The 18,151-nt window shown below is 29.3% G+C and overlaps 2 protein-coding genes across 2 annotated transcripts; one reads left to right on the top strand and one right to left on the bottom strand.

Moving 5' to 3' along the window:
- The first annotated feature begins 1,563 nt into the window (after positions 1 to 1,563).
- Positions 1,564 to 4,982, top strand: LOC125812895 (protein SULFUR DEFICIENCY-INDUCED 1-like). The gene is made up of 4 exons (XM_049492361.1): positions 1,564 to 1,761; positions 3,148 to 3,360; positions 3,872 to 4,027; positions 4,558 to 4,982. Exons 1-4 carry the CDS (start codon positions 1,675 to 1,677, stop codon positions 4,963 to 4,965), a joined length of 864 nt encoding a protein of 287 aa, XP_049348318.1. The 5' UTR covers positions 1,564 to 1,674; the 3' UTR covers positions 4,966 to 4,982.
- Positions 4,983 to 9,446: 4,464 nt separating this feature from the next.
- Positions 9,447 to 12,886, bottom strand: LOC125812908 (caffeic acid 3-O-methyltransferase-like). The gene is made up of 4 exons (XM_049492375.1): positions 12,440 to 12,886; positions 11,458 to 11,768; positions 10,752 to 10,816; positions 9,447 to 9,879 (listed from the first exon to the last, which is right to left on the bottom strand). Exons 1-4 carry the CDS (start codon positions 12,844 to 12,846, stop codon positions 9,580 to 9,582), a joined length of 1,083 nt encoding a protein of 360 aa, XP_049348332.1. The 5' UTR covers positions 12,847 to 12,886; the 3' UTR covers positions 9,447 to 9,579.
- Between the last annotated feature and the right edge of the window lie 5,265 nt (positions 12,887 to 18,151).

Here is an 18,151-nt window from a genome sequence, read left to right as displayed (position 1 = left end):
TTGATTTGGATCATGAAGTTTCTCCCATGTAATCAGGAAGTCACAAATTCAAATCTTGAAAATAACTTCGGGTAGAAATGTTGCATACAATAGGCCCTTGTGGACTATGGTCAAGCCTTTTTTCAGACTCTACGCATAGTGATAGCTTTAGTGTACCAGACTGCCCTCTTTTTGAATCATGTTTGAGTTTTTAGACCTGATTGAATAAGATTTGAATTTTAGATGGTACATAAGTATTTGTTTAGTTATTTGAATGTAGCGTCTATCGAAAACAATCTCTCTATATTCGAGTTAAAAATAATCGATCAATGCATAACAAACATCTTAAGTCAGCAATGGGATTCCATTGTGCAGTTCTATATTTGGTAAGAAGTATTCCATTGTGCAATTCTATATCCAAAATGAATGTCCACTAGGGAAATTCATAATTGTAACACAACAAGCACTTTCATTTTTCACAATCAAATTGCTGGTAATGTATTACAAGTAAAACTCAATGATAGCTACAGTAATCAAATGGAGATTCAAGATTTCAAGTTAATAAATTTTGAGCCTTATTTTATATATTAAAACTATACGAAAAATGCAAGAAAATAATATATTGCCAATATATATAACATAAATTTATCGAGTTTATGTTAACCCTCAATTTAATCATAGGTAATAAATTACATGACTTTGCTTTTCATTCTAAATGATAAGGGTTAATTTGCATAGCTAGACTCTTTAGGTGTCAAATCTGAAAATATATGAAAATCAAAGGGTCTATGTGCCTTCATCTTGTGAAGTTGAAGGGTGGGTTGGAAAAACAATCGTCTTTTTGTGCAGGTTCAAATTAACTCACTGCTAAAAAGTGTCCAGGTTCATTATTAGATCATCTTATTTATAAAAATAATAATAAAATTTAGCTTATATCTAGTGACAATTTAAAATGAATTTTCAAACCATAATTGTGCAATTTAACCTATAGTAAAAGATTATTTTGTTCCTTTTTCAAGTTATTAATTCCACAAATTATGAATAGCTAACTTTAAATATTTTAAAGTAATCTAATAATATATCTATAAATGTACAAAATTTAAACTCATTAAAAGATATAATACATAAATATGTTATCAAATTTGGTCTTGGGTCTCATTTATACCCTCTGATTTTGTGTATGCACAAATAGACAGTTAACCTTTTATAAAGTTGAACACATAGACACACGCTTCCAACATGACAATATGTATCCTACGTGGTGTCCTACGTGTACTATGCCTCGTAGGACTTATGTATATACTTGTTCAATTTTATAAAAGTTTAAGTATCTACTTGTCCACACCCTAAGTTCGAGGGCATAAATGTGAAATCAAGTTAAAAATATATACATTAACGTATCCGTCAACTTTACGATTTAAAGCTGTCGAAAAAAACAACTTGCTAAGTAATATAGACGGATAGTCATCTAGGTTCAATCTTGGAGTCCCCAATGATGAATTATTGGTGTAGATTGGGAAATTTTTTGTCTCGTATATATGTTTATTAATGAATCTAACACCAGATTCATGGATCTTATCACTTTAGCTTTTTACATATTAGTATCAAAAAATCAAATATAGAACTATACATTATACACACTTACATTTCTATTGAAGAAAAAAATATTAAAGACTATATATTATAAAAAGAAAGATGGATAAGAAAGAGGAAGAACAATTTCATGTATTTTATAAGGTTCCTTCAGGTGATGGACCTTATGTTAGAGCCAAACATGCTCAGGTAATAATTTTGGTTATTTTTGCAAAAGTATAATTTTCGATCGTATAATTTTTATTTCACACTATCAGATCAGATATACTTACTTGTAATTGTATATATAGAGTTACTATATAACATGTTAAAGATTTACTGATAGTATTAAAATTCATAAATGTTCGATCGAGCCAAATATGCTCAGGTATAATAATTGGTCATTTTTGTAAAATATTTTTTTTAGCTATTAGATATAATTACATGTAAATGTTCATATAGAGTTACTGTATAACATGTTAAGGATTTACTGATAATATTAAAATTCTTTGTACTGATAAATGTATATACTCAGGTATAATAAATTGGTTATTTTTGTAAAAAATAATAATTTTAACTATTAGATATACTTACATGTAATTGTTCATATAGAATCATCATATAACATGTTAAAGATTTATTGATAGTATTAATTTTTTTTAATACAAATCATGGATGGTCAGCTTTAGTTAAAAAATTTTGTATCCATTAAACTCTTTTTGTACATGATGAGTTGAATCAGTAAGAGATATTAATTCTACGTGTATTACCTTTTATTTCAAGTCTCGTTTGAAGCGACCTTTATATAAAAATAAAATTCTAACTATTAAACTTATTTCGTTTTCTTACTCGAGATATCTGAAATAGCTGTGTGAACTAGCGTATACTTAAGTAAGACAATCTTTTGTACTTATAAGTATTTTATTAATTACATTTACTACTTATCTGCATCATTTATTTATAATCTGTTATTAAACTAGCCTTGTACTTAGTACAACAAAATCACCACTTGAAAGAATTATTGATTCATTATAATTACCTTTTTTTATAATCAAGTAATGATTAATAATTTTCATTAAAAAAATTACTTAACTATCTACAAATAATCTACTTGGGTAACTAGTTTTTTCACACTATTTTTATGCATATATAGAAGAGAACTTAAACTATGCTTGTTTCTGCCTCTCCTTTTTAAATTTGTTCCGAAAAACGGTTTTTTCTTAGTACAAGATTTTTCAGAAATTTTTTTCTATCAGATTACGTTTTTATATACAAACCACTCTTTTCAAACTTTACTTGTACATGGAACCAAACTAGATATATTGTAATTGTTATAATAGTGTCACATAGCCATATAACAATAACACACTAAGGGGTCGTTTGATACGATATAAAATTGGGATTAACTTTATTGTATGTTGGCTTGAGGTATTAGCTAATTTCGAAACAATTTTATCCCATCATTTCAGTATAATTATCGTATATGGAAAATGAGATATTCTTACTTATCCTCTAACTACTTTGCGATCATACTCATCGATTCATTATTAGATACTGACAGTGTAAAACGACTTTAATATAATTATATTATTTCAGCTAATTATGAAGGACCCAGAAGGATCAATAATATGGTTTGTGAAAGCAATAAATGAAGGGGACAGAGTGGACAGTGCACTAAAAGACATGGCAGTTGTGATGAAGCAATTGGATAGAAGTGAAGAAGCCATTGAAGCAATCAAATCTTTTAGATACCTTTGTTCTAAACAAGCTCAAGAATCCCTAGACAATGTCCTCCTTGATCTCTTTAAGGTATAATAACGTCGTTTGTTTTGATATATTTTAGCTGTTATAGTGAAATATCGTCAAAAAGTATATAATATAATAACATCACAAATGAAGTTAGGTAGGATCGAGAAATTCATCTAAACTCCTTTCGATGGAAAATTAGATTGTTTATATTTTTGATTAAATTTTCTATTATGTATATATAGAAAATGATGTTGAATCCCCTTAAACTTCTTCTTGTATTATTTTTATTCATATTTTGATTCGCCTTAGTTAAAATTCTGGCTCTACCACTGACAACATAACATGAAATCAATCTTTTTTAAAAAGCTTGCATGGTTAGTATAATGAAATGTTATTATAAAGAGGTCCGACTGTATATATAGTTAGCAATCGGTGGAATGAAAGATTTTCACTAAGAGAATTTAAAATACAATGATTTTTTTTAGCGAAAGAAATTCAGATAAACACATTGCTCACCCTAACTTGGCTCCTAATGTTTTTTTTTTTTTGTGTGTGTTTTTGGTTAATGTAGAAATGTGGAAAAGTGGAGGAACAAATAAGGTTATTAAAGCAAAAGCTAAGACAAATATATGAAGGGAAGTTGTTCAATGGGAGGCCTATTAAAATTGCTAGATCTCATGGAAAGAAGATTCAAGTTACTATCACCCAAGAGACTGCAAGAGTTCTGGTAGATATCATACTTACACATTCTTTAATTTTGTTGGATGGTGTTCATGACGTAACGTTTCAGGCAGAGATGGATTCAAGATTTAAATATTATAGGCTGACATTCAAATATTTTGTCTGAAGTTCAAACAAAAATGGTTGAATTTTAGTCATTTTTGTCTGACTTTAGTCTTTTCTTTGTTCGAAGTTCATGCACATATGACTGAAGTTCAAGCAAAATTAGTTGAAGTCGGACAAAAATGACTGAAGTTCAAGCATAAATAGCTGAAGTGAGACAAAAATGATTGAACTTCGACTATATATGGCCGAATTCAAACAAAATGACTGAGTTTTAGTATATATACCTGAATTTCAACTATATGAAACATTAGACCTAATATCTTATGTTAAACTTTGTTAAGACTAACTTTAGACACATGGTGTTTAAAGTTATCCTGAAGCAAATACACATTTTAAATAATTTAAAAAGCAAGCACAAATTAAATAATGACGTCAAAATTGTATAACTTTAAATAAATTGTGCTTTTGTAGGGTAATTTGGGTTGGGCTTATATGCAAAAAGGGAAATTTATGGCTGCAGAAGTGGTGTACAAGAAGGCCCAAATGATTTATTCAGACAGCAACAAGGCCTGCAACTTGGCCCAATGCTTGATCAAGCAAGCCCGATATGATGAGGCCCGTTATATCCTCGAAGATGTTTGGAGAGGTAAATATTTAGGTTCTGATGATACAAAAACAAAGAATCGAGTCAAAGAATTATTGCTGGAATTGGACTCGAAGCAACCCCCACCTTTCTTGCAAAACATACCGGGCCTCGATTTGGATGATGATTTTGTAAATGGGCTTGACCATTTGATAAATGAATGGGCCCGGCCCAAATCAAGAAGGTTGCCAATATTTGAGGAGATCTCTACATTTAGAGATCAATTGGCATGTTGATAGATTTCTAGTTTTAGAATTTGGAGTTTATGGTTTAGATGTTAATATATGAAATAATAAGATGTACAAAGTAAGAGGCATGTAATATGTAAAAATTATATTGTAAATTATAGCTTGAGGCAAAGTTTGAGAAATGTCATAGCCTGTTTGATCAAGTTTTTTAGAAAATAAAAGTCCTTATTTTAAAAAGTTAGGGTGTTTGACTAAATTTTTCGGAAAAATAAGTGTATTGACTAGTAATAGAAGCTTTTTTCAGATGATAATCAATATTGAGTTACCCATTTTTTTACTATTTACCATGCATAAATATACTTTTAAAAAATTATCATTCATAGCTATTATTTAAGTTTTATAACGAAATACTTTGCTATAAAATAACTAGGGAGCTCATCCTTGACCCATTTTTCAGTGTGCCGATTCTTTGTTTTTCCCTTGTATCAATTCACATACAGTGATACAATACCTATACGTATCACTGTATTTTAGTGTATCACACTAAAATCTCATAAAATACAAGTGTGTGTATACTAAAATACAATGTCTTACAAGTGTATGTTGTATGTATCTTCCTCTTCTTCTTCATCATAATATTTCGTTGTATGAGAGAATTATGAATACAATATGTTGAATGAGCGCAAACAATCTATTGTGATTGTGTGCATTGATATAATGAAATTACGTATTTATTGTGTATACACGCTAATTGTATTCATTGATACAATTATTATGCATGAACAAATACAGTTGATACAAGTTACTCGCAATGAAAATTTCGTTATGAATGGTAATTATTGAAACAATAATTGCATTTTGTAAATAGCTAGTAAGATATAGTAATTTCTAAAATTTTCTCAATTTTAAAAATGCAATAGGTTTATGGTACAAACTTAAAAGTTTAACTTGAACGTAGATCTAGTATCTACCTCCTTATAACAATACATGAAGGGTTCAGAAAAAAAAAGGTATTATTAAGATAAAATATTTTTGTCCATCTGAGTCATGTCATATATATATATATATATATATATAATGTCCATCGGTAGATGATAGGCTTACAACAAATTTTGTAGGTTCAGGTGAACTCAATGTTATAAGTCCAAATTATAAATGTAACCTATGAAAAAAAAAAGAAGTTAGTTAAGATATTAGACTACCTTTTTCTGTTGTGGTAGATTAGTAGGTAACTTGCATTATTTTTTTAAGATTACAATACTCACTTTATGAGTAAAGGTGAATTTAGAGTAGACTCAGTGTATCCAATTGAATCAAGTTATTTAGGCTTATTTGATTTTACGTAAGATCATATCATATGAGTCTCATGGATTTACGACAAATTTTGTAGGTTCAATTGAATCAAGCGTTATCGGCTCGAATTATGTATACATTCATATACAACAATAAGAATTAAAAAATATGAATTTTAACTGATATTCATCTAACAACTATTTGATCATGCATCTCCTATTTCTGCTATACAATTTTCTATTAATAGCACACAATCTATATTATTTCCAAGATTATAAATCTTACATGTATGAAAAATTACTATAGATAACATTATTAACAAATATATATTAATTTTGAATTTATTGATTTTTAATTCTAAATTGGCTACTGATCATAATACGTGATTATGTAGTGATATTCAAGGATGGAAAGTGCTGATTTCTGGATGAGTGGGTGTCACAAGCTAAGTAAGATTATGTATATTAAAGGAAAATGGACATATTATTAACCATCAACATATATGTAACACCCCATAACTAGAAAGGATTAGAAAGAAGTTAGAAAGTGGAAATAGTCATTTTTGGAAAGAATATAAAAATCTGGAAAATTTGTTATGTAAAGTTAGATTTTTGGTCAAATTCAAACCACCATAACTCCTAGCTCAAGATGAATTAGGTGTGTTTCCAGATATCTCAGGAAAGATCTTGGAATAATCTTTCCAACGCCGCTGAGTTTGCTCGTTTCCGAGTTCGTATGAGTGAGATATGCCCATTTGAATTTGGGCTGTTCAAATAAGGAAAGTCTAAAACCGGATTTTTGAAGGGTATTTTAGTCTTTTCCTTACCTAATTATTGTAATTCATTTTTAGGAGTTTAATTGGGGTAAAATCATTTTAGTCGGTTTAGAAAAGTTGAAGTTCACGCTAGGGCTTGGAGAAAAGAGAAAAGAGGAGAAAGGAAAAGAAAGATCAAGATTTCGTCGTCTTCGTAAGGGATTGATTGCGGGTTTCATCAAGGATTTGATCCTACAAGGTATGTGAGACTTTCATAACGTTGGGTTCGTTCACCCACGTGCCAAACATGTTTAATTCAGCATAAATTCGTTCTAAAGGATTGGAAGTTTGAATGTTCTTGATGGGTGTTCTTGAATTGTTTTGTTTCTTGAATTTGGGTTGAGATTGAGAAGTTTCTTGAGATTAGAGTGTCGATTCCTTGAGTTGTTAAGTTAGATCTTTGCGTATATGTTCTGGGTATCTGATTCTAAAGGGCATTTGAGAAAAGGGATCGAGTTTAGTAGAAATTTAGATCAGAAAACGAGAAGAGAAATTCGTTAGATCGCACCTGGGGAGGGTCTGGCGCAGCATGCCCCATTTGCGCCAAAGAGGCTGGGGCGGCACGCCTGCAATGTGCCAGAAATGAGCCCCAGTAACTTGGGGCTAGTGCGGCGCGCCAGGGATACGCCCGAATCGTCGTTTTCCACTCGTTTTTTGTCATTTAGTTTGTTTAAGTCCTTCTAAAGTGTACTAACACTTCCTATTGATTCTAACTACTCTAAATGACTTCTAAACATCTAGAAATCATCCAGAGACATGAATCATAACCTTGAATCCATAAATTCAAATTCAAGGAAAGTTAAGAGTCAAGTCTAGGAAGTTCTTAGAGTCTTTTACAAATGCTTTTAACTTTTTTTAAGACTTAAGTTTTAAGTTAAGCAAAGAGTAAAGAGTTGAGTTCATTTCTTCAAAGATTATACGGGAACTAAGTATTCCCAAGGGTTTAAAATGTTTTCACATTTGAACAAGAAAGGGAAACACCGATTTCCAAGAGAGCTTTTAAGCTAATTAAGCTTTGAGTAGTTATCTCAAATCAAAGAAAGAGTTTTGTTTTTACAAACACATGAGCTAAATACATTTTGGGAGTAGTATTGAGTACCGATATGGGGACGCGAGTTCATAATAACTCAAGTCTCCATAAACTATGTAGCCATCATGGGTACTAAATGATCATACTTTTTAGATGATTCCTTAAGTACTTTTTAGCATAGACTAGTGGATCCACTTAGTTAAGGCGTCCTATATGACGACAAAGTATAGGACAGTTCTGACAGCGTGGGCAAGACGTTGTATCACCACTTAGGATCATAGTGATGGTTGTCGGTTAGAGAAACTCCCACAGAAACTATATTACTTTATAATTATATAAGTAAGTTGAGTTGTTATCACATTTCTTTAACAAATTGAGTTGCTTTCTATTGTCTTAAAAGTTTTCTATATACTGCATGTGTATTGTTGCTTTACATTGAGTTAAGTTATTCATGAGTTGAGAAAAGCCAAAGTAAGTGTTCCTTTCAGATTTTTTTCAAGCCTATGTTATGTTTAGCATTCCAACTCGCATACTTGTACATTCAGTGTACTGATACCAGTTGGCCCACATCATCTTATGATGCAGAGACAGGTAACCAGGATCAGCATCCAGCACCCCGTTGATCAGGTTGAGCACTTAGAGTCAGTTGGTGAGCCTCCTTACTTTTCGGAGGGTTTTTTTCATAATTGTTTAGCTTTTCAGATGTTAGGATGATTGGCGGTCCTGTCCCGACATCTCTCTTCGTTTTAGAGGCTTTCATAGACAATCAACAGTCAATTATCTTTACATTATTATTTCATATGTTAATACTTGAGTTGCCATTTTGGCCAAGTTGAATGTTTGACCTTTAAACGTTCTAAGTATTTTATTAAACAGTTGAGTAGAGATGCATTGAATCCTTGTATTTATGCTTTTAAGTTTTCCGCTGAGTAAGTAAGTCAGGCCAAGGGTTCGCTTGGGACCAGAAATGGTTCTCGAGTGCCAGTCCCGCCTAGGGTGTAGGCTCGAGGCGTGACAATAGATGTAGCATACCTTATTTTATATATATATATATAATAGGAACAAGGTTAAAGTATTCCTAGACTATGACCGAAATTGCAGAGACACATCTTAACTAAACTAATGTCATTTTACCCTCTTACGTGACATCTAAATATCTCCCACACGCCTCAATTGTGTGGAGTCACGGAGTGTGCCACGTAAGCCAAAAGTGTATAAAATTACAAAAAAATAATGAGTTCGGGGTGGGGGGGTAATAGGACCTTAGTTTAGTTAAGGTGCGTCTTTGAGATTTTGGTCATAGTCTAGGGGGTACTTGAGCCTTATCCCTATATAATAGTAAGTGTATTCTTCAAATTACTGACGTCTGACATTATCATGTTATGATGAGAAACAATAGAATCTATTCAAATAAAACAGTCAAAATATAATATTACAATACAATACAATATATTATGAAACGATATGTAACAAACTGTGCGGGGTAAAACATCCCTTATTTATTTTAAGGAATATAACAAAGTTACTACTTGTACAATTCCATAATCCAAATTAAAAATGCAGAATTTATGACTTTAAAACTAGAAAATCCAGATTTTTTTGCTAAAATTTCAAATTCTTCCATTGTTCTTTCTTTCCCTCCAGGAGTCACAACCATGAGAAACACATCCAGAAAAAATGCATTCTTGGAAAAGAAATCATTTGTTTGTGGATTATTTGGCTTTATATGTTCAACTAACACCACTTTACCAAAATTAGGTAAAGATTTCCAACAATTCTTCAATATCTTTATGCAATCATCATCATCCCAATCATGGATTACATGCTGCATTATAATAATTAATGTGTCAGGCGACTCGATAAAATTAATGGTTAAAACCAAATATTAATAGGAGGACCACATAAAATTTATTTAATAAAACTTGTATATTATTTTGTTTGAATTTCTTTTATAATAGTGATGTTTTAGTCATCTTGTATGCACTTTCATCTTCCTTGCCTTGCTAGGAATTTTTTTGATGAACTTATGTTATGTATACTGATAATGTAAATAATTTTCACACCATTAAAATAAGTTGACCACGTCAAATTTGATATAGTAACTTAGAATTTTAAATTGTACACACTCAATTTACACTATGATGTCTTTTTCTTTTTAATTGGGTTATTAAGTTGCTTCACTTATGAGTCCGTCAGCTTATTTCTCAAGTAGTAATCTTCCCTTTCTTCCTCATTCATCATGCTGGCTTAAGACACATTTCATGGAGTTTTCAGTGACCCAGAGGTATAGCAAGAGGGTTCTTCCCTTAATAAAAAAGTATCAAGACCGGAGAATAAAAAAGATAGGTCTTAATCTTCTCGAAAGCACTTTGCATAATCAGTCTAGGGCATCATTATAGTTATTATTTAATTGATTTGATAGTGAAGAGATAGTTTTCCGCTACTATTGTATATTTCTAATTTTGATTTCCTTGACAAAACATAGTAAAAATAGATATTTTCTTCATTTTAATCCCTTTTAAATTTAATAAATAAAGAAAGAAATTAAATTTAAAATTTATAGTATAAAATAAATAAACTATCTCATTAAAGGTGAAATAAAATTTATATTTAAATCATTTACAAATATAGTAATGTTATCATATGTTAAGACGGACTAAAAAAAAATCAAATAAATTAAAAAGAAATAATACTAACTTTCATGAAGATTACATCTCCTTGAGGAACACTTTGAAACATATCTCCTGAAACATGCTCAACCCCTAACAAGAAAGGAAATATATAACTCTGTCATCAACATTTTTTGATAGTCTAATAAAAATGATAACTAATATATGCTATTATAAAAAAATAAATACATTAACAGTATAAAATATTTGAAAAACAGTTTAAAATGCTCCTAACATATTGAAAATGACTTAAACTTGTCGTTCTTCTACTAGTTGGATCCCAACTGCACTTATTGTTAATTTTCAAGTTAAAAATACCCCCCTTCCATTGGATCGCAATTGCCCGAAAAATAAGTGGAAGGATGAGCATTTTAATTCAAAAACTAACATTAAAGGTCAATTGGGGTCCAATATATATATGGAAGAGTAGCGCAATTCGATGCACAAAGCATCCCACGTTTATGTAGGATTCTGAGAAGGACCGCATCCCAACGGGTGTGATGTAGACAACATGTATCCTAATGTAAATATTAATGGTTGCTTCCACGTTTCAAATCCATGACTTATAGCCTATAAGTCACATGAAAATAACTATATTGTTGTTCCAAGATTCTCCTTTAACGGATGGAAAAAAGTCATATTTACATTATAGACATTTTAACCACCCTTCCCCCCCCCCCCCCCCTTTTAACATATTCATATTGTCAATATATATAACTTAACTTAAATTGTACCTGGATAAGCAGGAGCATCCTTGATGACATGTGGCAAATCAAAATTAACACCCTTAATATGAGGGTACTTTGAAACTATAGAAGCCATAGTTGAACCAAGAGCACCTCCAACATCTACCAATTGTTTTACTTCTTGAAAGCCATTATAGGTCTCAAGAATTTTAGTTATGGTTATCTTGTTCAATGTTTGTGTAGATTTATTAGTTACCTCAGCATATCTACTATTTTTTTCATGATATTCAAATACACCCATTCCATGTGCTTTGTTAAATGGTACTTCTCCTTCAAGAATTGCATCCTTCAAGTAAAACCTTACAAATCAAAGAAAAAAGTTTAAGTTTTATGCACTAACAGTTCAATCGATATTTAGAAATATATACTAATTATGTATGAAATATAAATATTATATGAATATTATACATACGGCTATACTATGTAAAAATTCTAAAATATTTGCAAATAACTCAAATATAATGTATCGTTTATTAATAACGTAGAATAAAGGGTGAATAATCTACTATAAGAGGTCAATTATACTGACAATATAAAAATTACTTGTATTGTTAGTGTATGTATCTTAAACCTTTTGAAAAGTATTAAATAAATTTGCATTATTGATGATTAAGATAATGAAGAAGACATGTGTATTAAAATATGAGTGAGATTAGCTAGTAATATGAAAAGTAACATGTCAAATACAAGACAAAAATCCCTTAGTCCAAATTTATGTATTATAGTTTGAATTTCGAGTGTTAATTTTTTTTTAATTTTGATCGTAAATTCAGACATACAATCTTCAAATTGACATATTTTAAATTTACGCAAAAAAAATATTATAAGTCACTAACTATAATTGATAATTTAAAATATTTTTTAAAAAAACATGAATAGACTATGATGAAAAAACTCGTTTAATTCTCTAAATTCATATACCAACATATAAATTGAGACGGAAAGAGTATAAAAGAATGATAGTTTATACCAAGAATTAACCATGGCTTGGTCATTAATGAAGAGAAATGTGGGAGCAATTGACACCTCATCTTTATTAGAGACAAGATTTCTACTCAAAGGTGTCAAACTATAAAATGGTCCATTTTCATTATCCTCTTTGCAAAGAGTAAATTTCAACAAAGATTGGTTTGCAAGAAAACACAAAATCTTTTCAATCATAATTGGAGCTTGAGGATTTTTTGTTGGAATTTTGGATGCAATTTGAGTAGAGGATAATTGTGCATTTGGTGACAAAATATCAAATATACCAAGTTCCATAGTGACTTTCAAGACTATATTTAGGGCTAAACTAATTGGCAATTGCATAACACTTAGGATATCTTCTTCTTCTTTGGACATAATTTTCTTGCTTTGATCTTTTGATGATATTTCCATTTTTTAAATTTTGGGATGGATAATTGATGATGAATTTGTTGAGGAGAAAGTTGGAAGATTTGTTCCTTTTATAGTAGTAGCTAGCAAATTAAAAAAGATTTAATTTAATGATGTGACTTATATATTGTAAAATAAATTTTGTGTGATGAAGTTCTGATATGTTCAAAAACTTTGTTGGGGAATTGGTATAAAGAAGGATTTTTTATAATACAATAGTTCTTCCGTACTAACTTAGTTGTTGGATAATTATTTCATCTATATCATATCAATACAATATCCCTAAGGCGCTTACCGCTTAAGTAAATGAGAAAAAAAATTCTCCGCTGAAATTTGAAGCTGAAACCTCATAATTTTAAATCAAACTTTTACCAATATAAAAGAATTTTCATACTATATATTAGTGTATATTAACTTATTATAATATATAATCTGCCTTGTTTTCCATGTTTACTGATCCCACAACTTTATGAGTAGTTTAGTTGTGATTAGTTTTTAAGTAATTATATAGCATAAATATGTATATAATATAAATTAAACTGTTGTAAATATGATTATGAATCAAAGAAACAAACAGACAAAAAGGATTTTTGGGAAACATGCTATGAATCTGGTTATGGTATCTTTCAGCCATTTATATATTTGTGTTTTTGAATATATGTATTTAATAACATTTTTTCTTTTCGTCTCAAATAATTAGTTCTGTTTCTTTTTTACACGCCTTTTAAAAGATCATTAATCTAGATTTGTATAATTCGGTTGCTAATTATATAAATTCAAAATTTGTATATGTGTACCCTAGTTATTTGTATACTATTTATGGAAAATTCATAATAAATTATCTTGTATATTGGCAAACGAAATATACAAACCGCAACCTCCATGACAAACGAAACTATAGTTATAAAGCATAACTACCAAAACTATAGTTATAGAGTCTTATTATGTCTATTATCTTTGCTATATCTGAAATTTTCTCTTATTTATTTTCGATAGAAGTATCAAAAACACCCCTAAACTTAACACAATTATTAGTATCATCCCCGAACTATTTAATTAGTCAAGTTGACGGGTGTTTTTAAGACTGTCAATAATTCGGGAATGAAACTAATAATTTGTGTCAAGTTTAGAAGTGTTTTTGATACTTCTCTCTTTATTTTCTAAGGTATAATCTTTCTTCATTGAATATTTACTTTATTTTTATGTCTACACCCTATTATTGAAATGTTTATAGTATTGAAAAAATATTATAGGACTTGTTGGGTGATATAAGAGTAATAAAAATATTTTGTTTGATTTCTTAATGACAAATTGTTTAAACCTTACAAATTAATTAAGTTGGAAATACTGTACTTTTTAAATGAGGTGAGATCAACAATGGGTCAATGTGACTATGAAACTCATTTAAAATAAATTTTGCATCATATAATTTAAGATTTTTTAAGGTTAAAATATTATTATTTTTTTTTATAATATTCGAATCTTCTAAAAGTAATTCAGAAAAATCGAATCAAAACGACAATATCTTAACTAACTAAAGACATAATTAAAATGTTAGTCTATGGCCTTTGTGAGGTCACATGATTATGTATAAAAACACAAGAATTCATGGTCCCCAATTTGAATGACATAATATATTGTACAAAAATTCATTTTATTACTACCCAATTTGGTGTCCCTTAAAAAAAATAGTTAAAATAATTATTGTGATGTGCATATATTGTGGCAGTTAGTATTAGTAAAATGAATAAACTATTTAAGTATACATCTAACTCGTACAATTGAAAATAGATGGAGTGAAAGACTTAATAAAATCGAATCAAATATGAATCAACTCATATAATTAACTTTGTGAAATATCGATTGAAGGTGTCTGCCGCAACATTAGTTGTGTTCGTTGATAAAGAATGTTAATGTCATCGTCCATAAGCATTTCAAGCCGTATTCGTTATCTCAAATTCATCTCTTTTTATAAGCCACGATTCGAAAATGGGTTTCAAGCAAATGATTTTCGTAAACATAGGAGCTCGAAACAATATATCTAGCTCTTCATGACTAATTTTTTTTTACAAAACAGTCTAAAAGGGATATTTATGTTATTCGTCACTCAACTCGTTTTTAATTTGTACTATTTAGTATGAGAGAGATTTATCTGATAATCAACACACTAGAAGTAACTTTTGTATTGTACTTGCTATTGATTTTTGAATTCTATTTATCTACAATAATTGATATAAAAATTATTGTCACCCAGAGAAACATTTAACCAATAAACTCTTCTCTTTGACAATAAACAGGCAAAATATGTATAATTATACAATTTATAATGTATATCATACACGTATATCATAATGTATGTATCTTATAAGACTTATATAACTTGTCATATATAAGTTATTTAACAGAATATAAGCATGATATACATAAACAAGGATAGGTGAACAAAAATCGTATTTACTTTCTTTTGTGTGGATAATGAACTACAATATTTGTTTTAGGTTTAGTTTGCTAAAAAAATATTGGGCAAATTACAGAAATCACATACTTTTAAGGCAAAATTACAATCTATTCCTTAAAAGTTTATAATTACAGAAATTTCTCAAACGGATACAATAATATAAGCGCTGATACATTAATTTGATGCGCGAGATACAATAATATAAGCGTTGATACATGCACGAGATACAATAATATAAGCGCTGATACATTAATTTGATGCGCGAGATACAATAATATAAGCGCTGATACATGCACGAGATACAATAATATAAGCGTTGATACATTAATCTGATGCGCGCGATACAATAATATAAGCGCTGATACATTAATCTGATGCGCGAGATAAATAATATAAGCGCTGATACACTAATCTGATGCGCGAAAATGAGGGATTTTGGAGATTTGTAAAACTTATAGGGGATAATGGTAATAAGTAAACTAAAAGGTGAGATTTATGTAATTTTTCCATAAATATTTGATTAAAATTATATTAATTTGATCTAAAAAAATGTATATACATGTCAATAGCCCATATGAATATTAACATCTAAGCCCAAAATAAATATATAATAAGCCCAAACTAAAAAATACAATTAGTGGGCTTTCCCATCCCTTTTGCTGGATCTTCATTTTTTATTTTATTTTATGTTGGGCCAAGTGAACATATAGTTGATTTTAGGATCCATATTTAAGATATAGCCAACATTTATAAACTTTTGTAAGTTTAAATCACTTTAAATTAATTTTGAATATATACAATTAAAGTTGCAAAACATTAACAAACATTCTTTAAAGTTTGACATATTATTTGTGGAAGCAAATTAACTTCACACGTACACAATTAAGGTTGAAATGTTAACAAGTGAGGCTTGCTCGAGTGGTTGAGCACCTCCATCATCAATTGATAGATTGAGGACTCGGGATACACTGATAGGATAAGTGATACCACTATTGAACCTTTTGGGAGTTGGAGTGGGAAGAAAGCGAAAAATGAAAAGAAAGAGGTTGAAAATGATATCATTTGAGAAATCAATTGTAAATTATTTTCAAATATAGATGATGCATATGCCATAAATATCAATTAAAGAGATAATTCTCCCAAGATTAATGAACAATTAATTAAATTAGAAATTATTAAACTTGATGATAAGGTTTATAGTCTAATTAATGATGACACAATATAATTAGCTAGTCTATAGAGTACCCTATACCTATATATATAATAATGACTTTCATTTTATTTATTTTTTAATTGGATGTAATATATGAACAATGATAGTAGGCATGCTACAACATCAATCAGTTAAAATAACAGTAAAAAGATTTTATCCCCATTAATTCAGACAAAGATATAATTTGCATGGCTCCACCAATTTGAAAGATACAAACAAAAGCTGGAAATTGGAAAAGGGATCTTTTTATTTTTTATAATTTTGGCGTTTGCTTTTTTGGGTGTGCTTAGAATAGAAATAGTCAAACTTTTACTTAGCAAATGCTTTCTTGGGTGCTATTTAAAATTGAGATAGTCAAACTCTAACTTAATGTGTGGCTTCTAGGGTGTTGTTTAAAATAGAGACTAGGGGTGTTTAAATAGACGGATTATATTGAATTTGAGCATATCAAAATAGGTTGAGTTAGTGACACGTACAAATGTTACTTGAATTGATATAGATTAGGTCAAAATGGATTAAAAGTCAGGTCATAACTTAACCCGTCCAATTTTAATATGTAATAGAATTTAGTAATAAAAATATTAAAAATTAAATTCATCAAATTTATATTTTAAATATCCCTATAAATAAGAGGACTAATTCAAAAGGTTTTGAACTTTAAGGGGGATATTGAGCAGCAAAATAACTTTATGAGTGCATGCGTAAAATGATTATATATCCACTCATCTCCTATATGTCTTCTTTAGGGTTGATATTTTTTTTAATTGTTAAATTTTCTTTATATGATGAGTTGGAATTTTGGAAATTAAATCCTCTCTTTCAGATCTTGATCTTAATAAAATTTGTTTTTAATTGGAATTTTTATTCAAATTATTGTTAGTCGAGTCCCGAAATAAATACCAAATACAAGAGGAAAAAATGAATGAGCATTAGGTTTAATTTAAATCTCATGTGAAGATGTGTAGTACAATTAGGTGGTATGTTTGTGGCTATTGAGCATGCTTGTGTTCATAAAGTCTGAATGTGATTCATTGAATTTGACTTTATTACTCCCTCCGTCTACTTTTATTTGTCATGCTGCATTTTTCTAAAGTCAAATCAAACCTCTATATAAAGGCGTCACTTGTTATGATAAGTTTATTGCTATGGCGAAATATTATTATAACAAACATACAGTAAAAGATCAGTTTCACAGAAAATATGATTATTATAGAGAAATATTATTAGAGAGGATGCTTATTATTATAAAGAGGCCTAACTGCACTAGAATAATAGTATTTTTGATCCTTTAATTATGATGAACTTTGTTTTTGTCTCTTAGCTTGTGACATATGATTCAAGTCAATAGGGTTAATTTTTAATTAATTAAAATGTGTATTGTACTGTTTTTAGAAGTATATTACCTTTAAATATGATTTAATGATACAAATTTAATATAACATATGTATAATTAAATAGTGAAACAGTTAATGATTCTAAATTGTGAATATTCACGAGTAAAGAAATTAAAGTGCATAGTTCAAGTAATTCAAGATTAAATGTGTCTAGATAGATATCACAAGGACTATAATAATAAAAGTTAAATCAAGATGGGAAATTTTTACACACTTTTTAAAATTTAAAAAATAAAATAAAAA

The sequence above is a fragment of the Solanum verrucosum genome, unplaced genomic scaffold, assembly GCF_900185275.1.
Source record: "Solanum verrucosum unplaced genomic scaffold, falcon-dt-bn FXZP01000144.1, whole genome shotgun sequence".
NCBI lineage: Eukaryota > Viridiplantae > Streptophyta > Magnoliopsida > Solanales > Solanaceae > Solanum > Solanum verrucosum.
The sequence above is the reverse complement of the archived record's forward strand: the minus strand, read 5'-3'. Positions and strand labels throughout refer to the sequence as shown.

What these genes read in the sequence shown, in the direction of transcription:
- LOC125812908 (XM_049492375.1), bottom strand. Translation starts at nt 12,846, where the DNA reads ATGGAAATATCATCAAAAGATCAAAGCAAGAAAATTATGTCCAAAGAA. An exon ending in GGATGCTCCTGCTTATCCAG is followed by an intron (nt 10,817 to 11,457) that starts GTACAATTTAAG and finishes CTTTCTTGTTAG; the next exon opens with GGGTTGAGCATGTTTCAGGA. An exon ending in GAGATGTAATCTTCATGAAA is followed by an intron (nt 9,880 to 10,751) that starts GTTAGTATTATT and finishes ATTATAATGCAG; the next exon opens with CATGTAATCCATGATTGGGA.
- LOC125812895 (XM_049492361.1), top strand. Translation starts at nt 1,675, where the DNA reads ATGGATAAGAAAGAGGAAGAACAATTTCATGTATTTTATAAGGTTCCT. An exon ending in TTAGAGCCAAACATGCTCAG is followed by an intron (nt 1,762 to 3,147) that starts GTAATAATTTTG and finishes ATATTATTTCAG; the next exon opens with CTAATTATGAAGGACCCAGA. An exon ending in TCCTCCTTGATCTCTTTAAG is followed by an intron (nt 3,361 to 3,871) that starts GTATAATAACGT and finishes TGGTTAATGTAG; the next exon opens with AAATGTGGAAAAGTGGAGGA.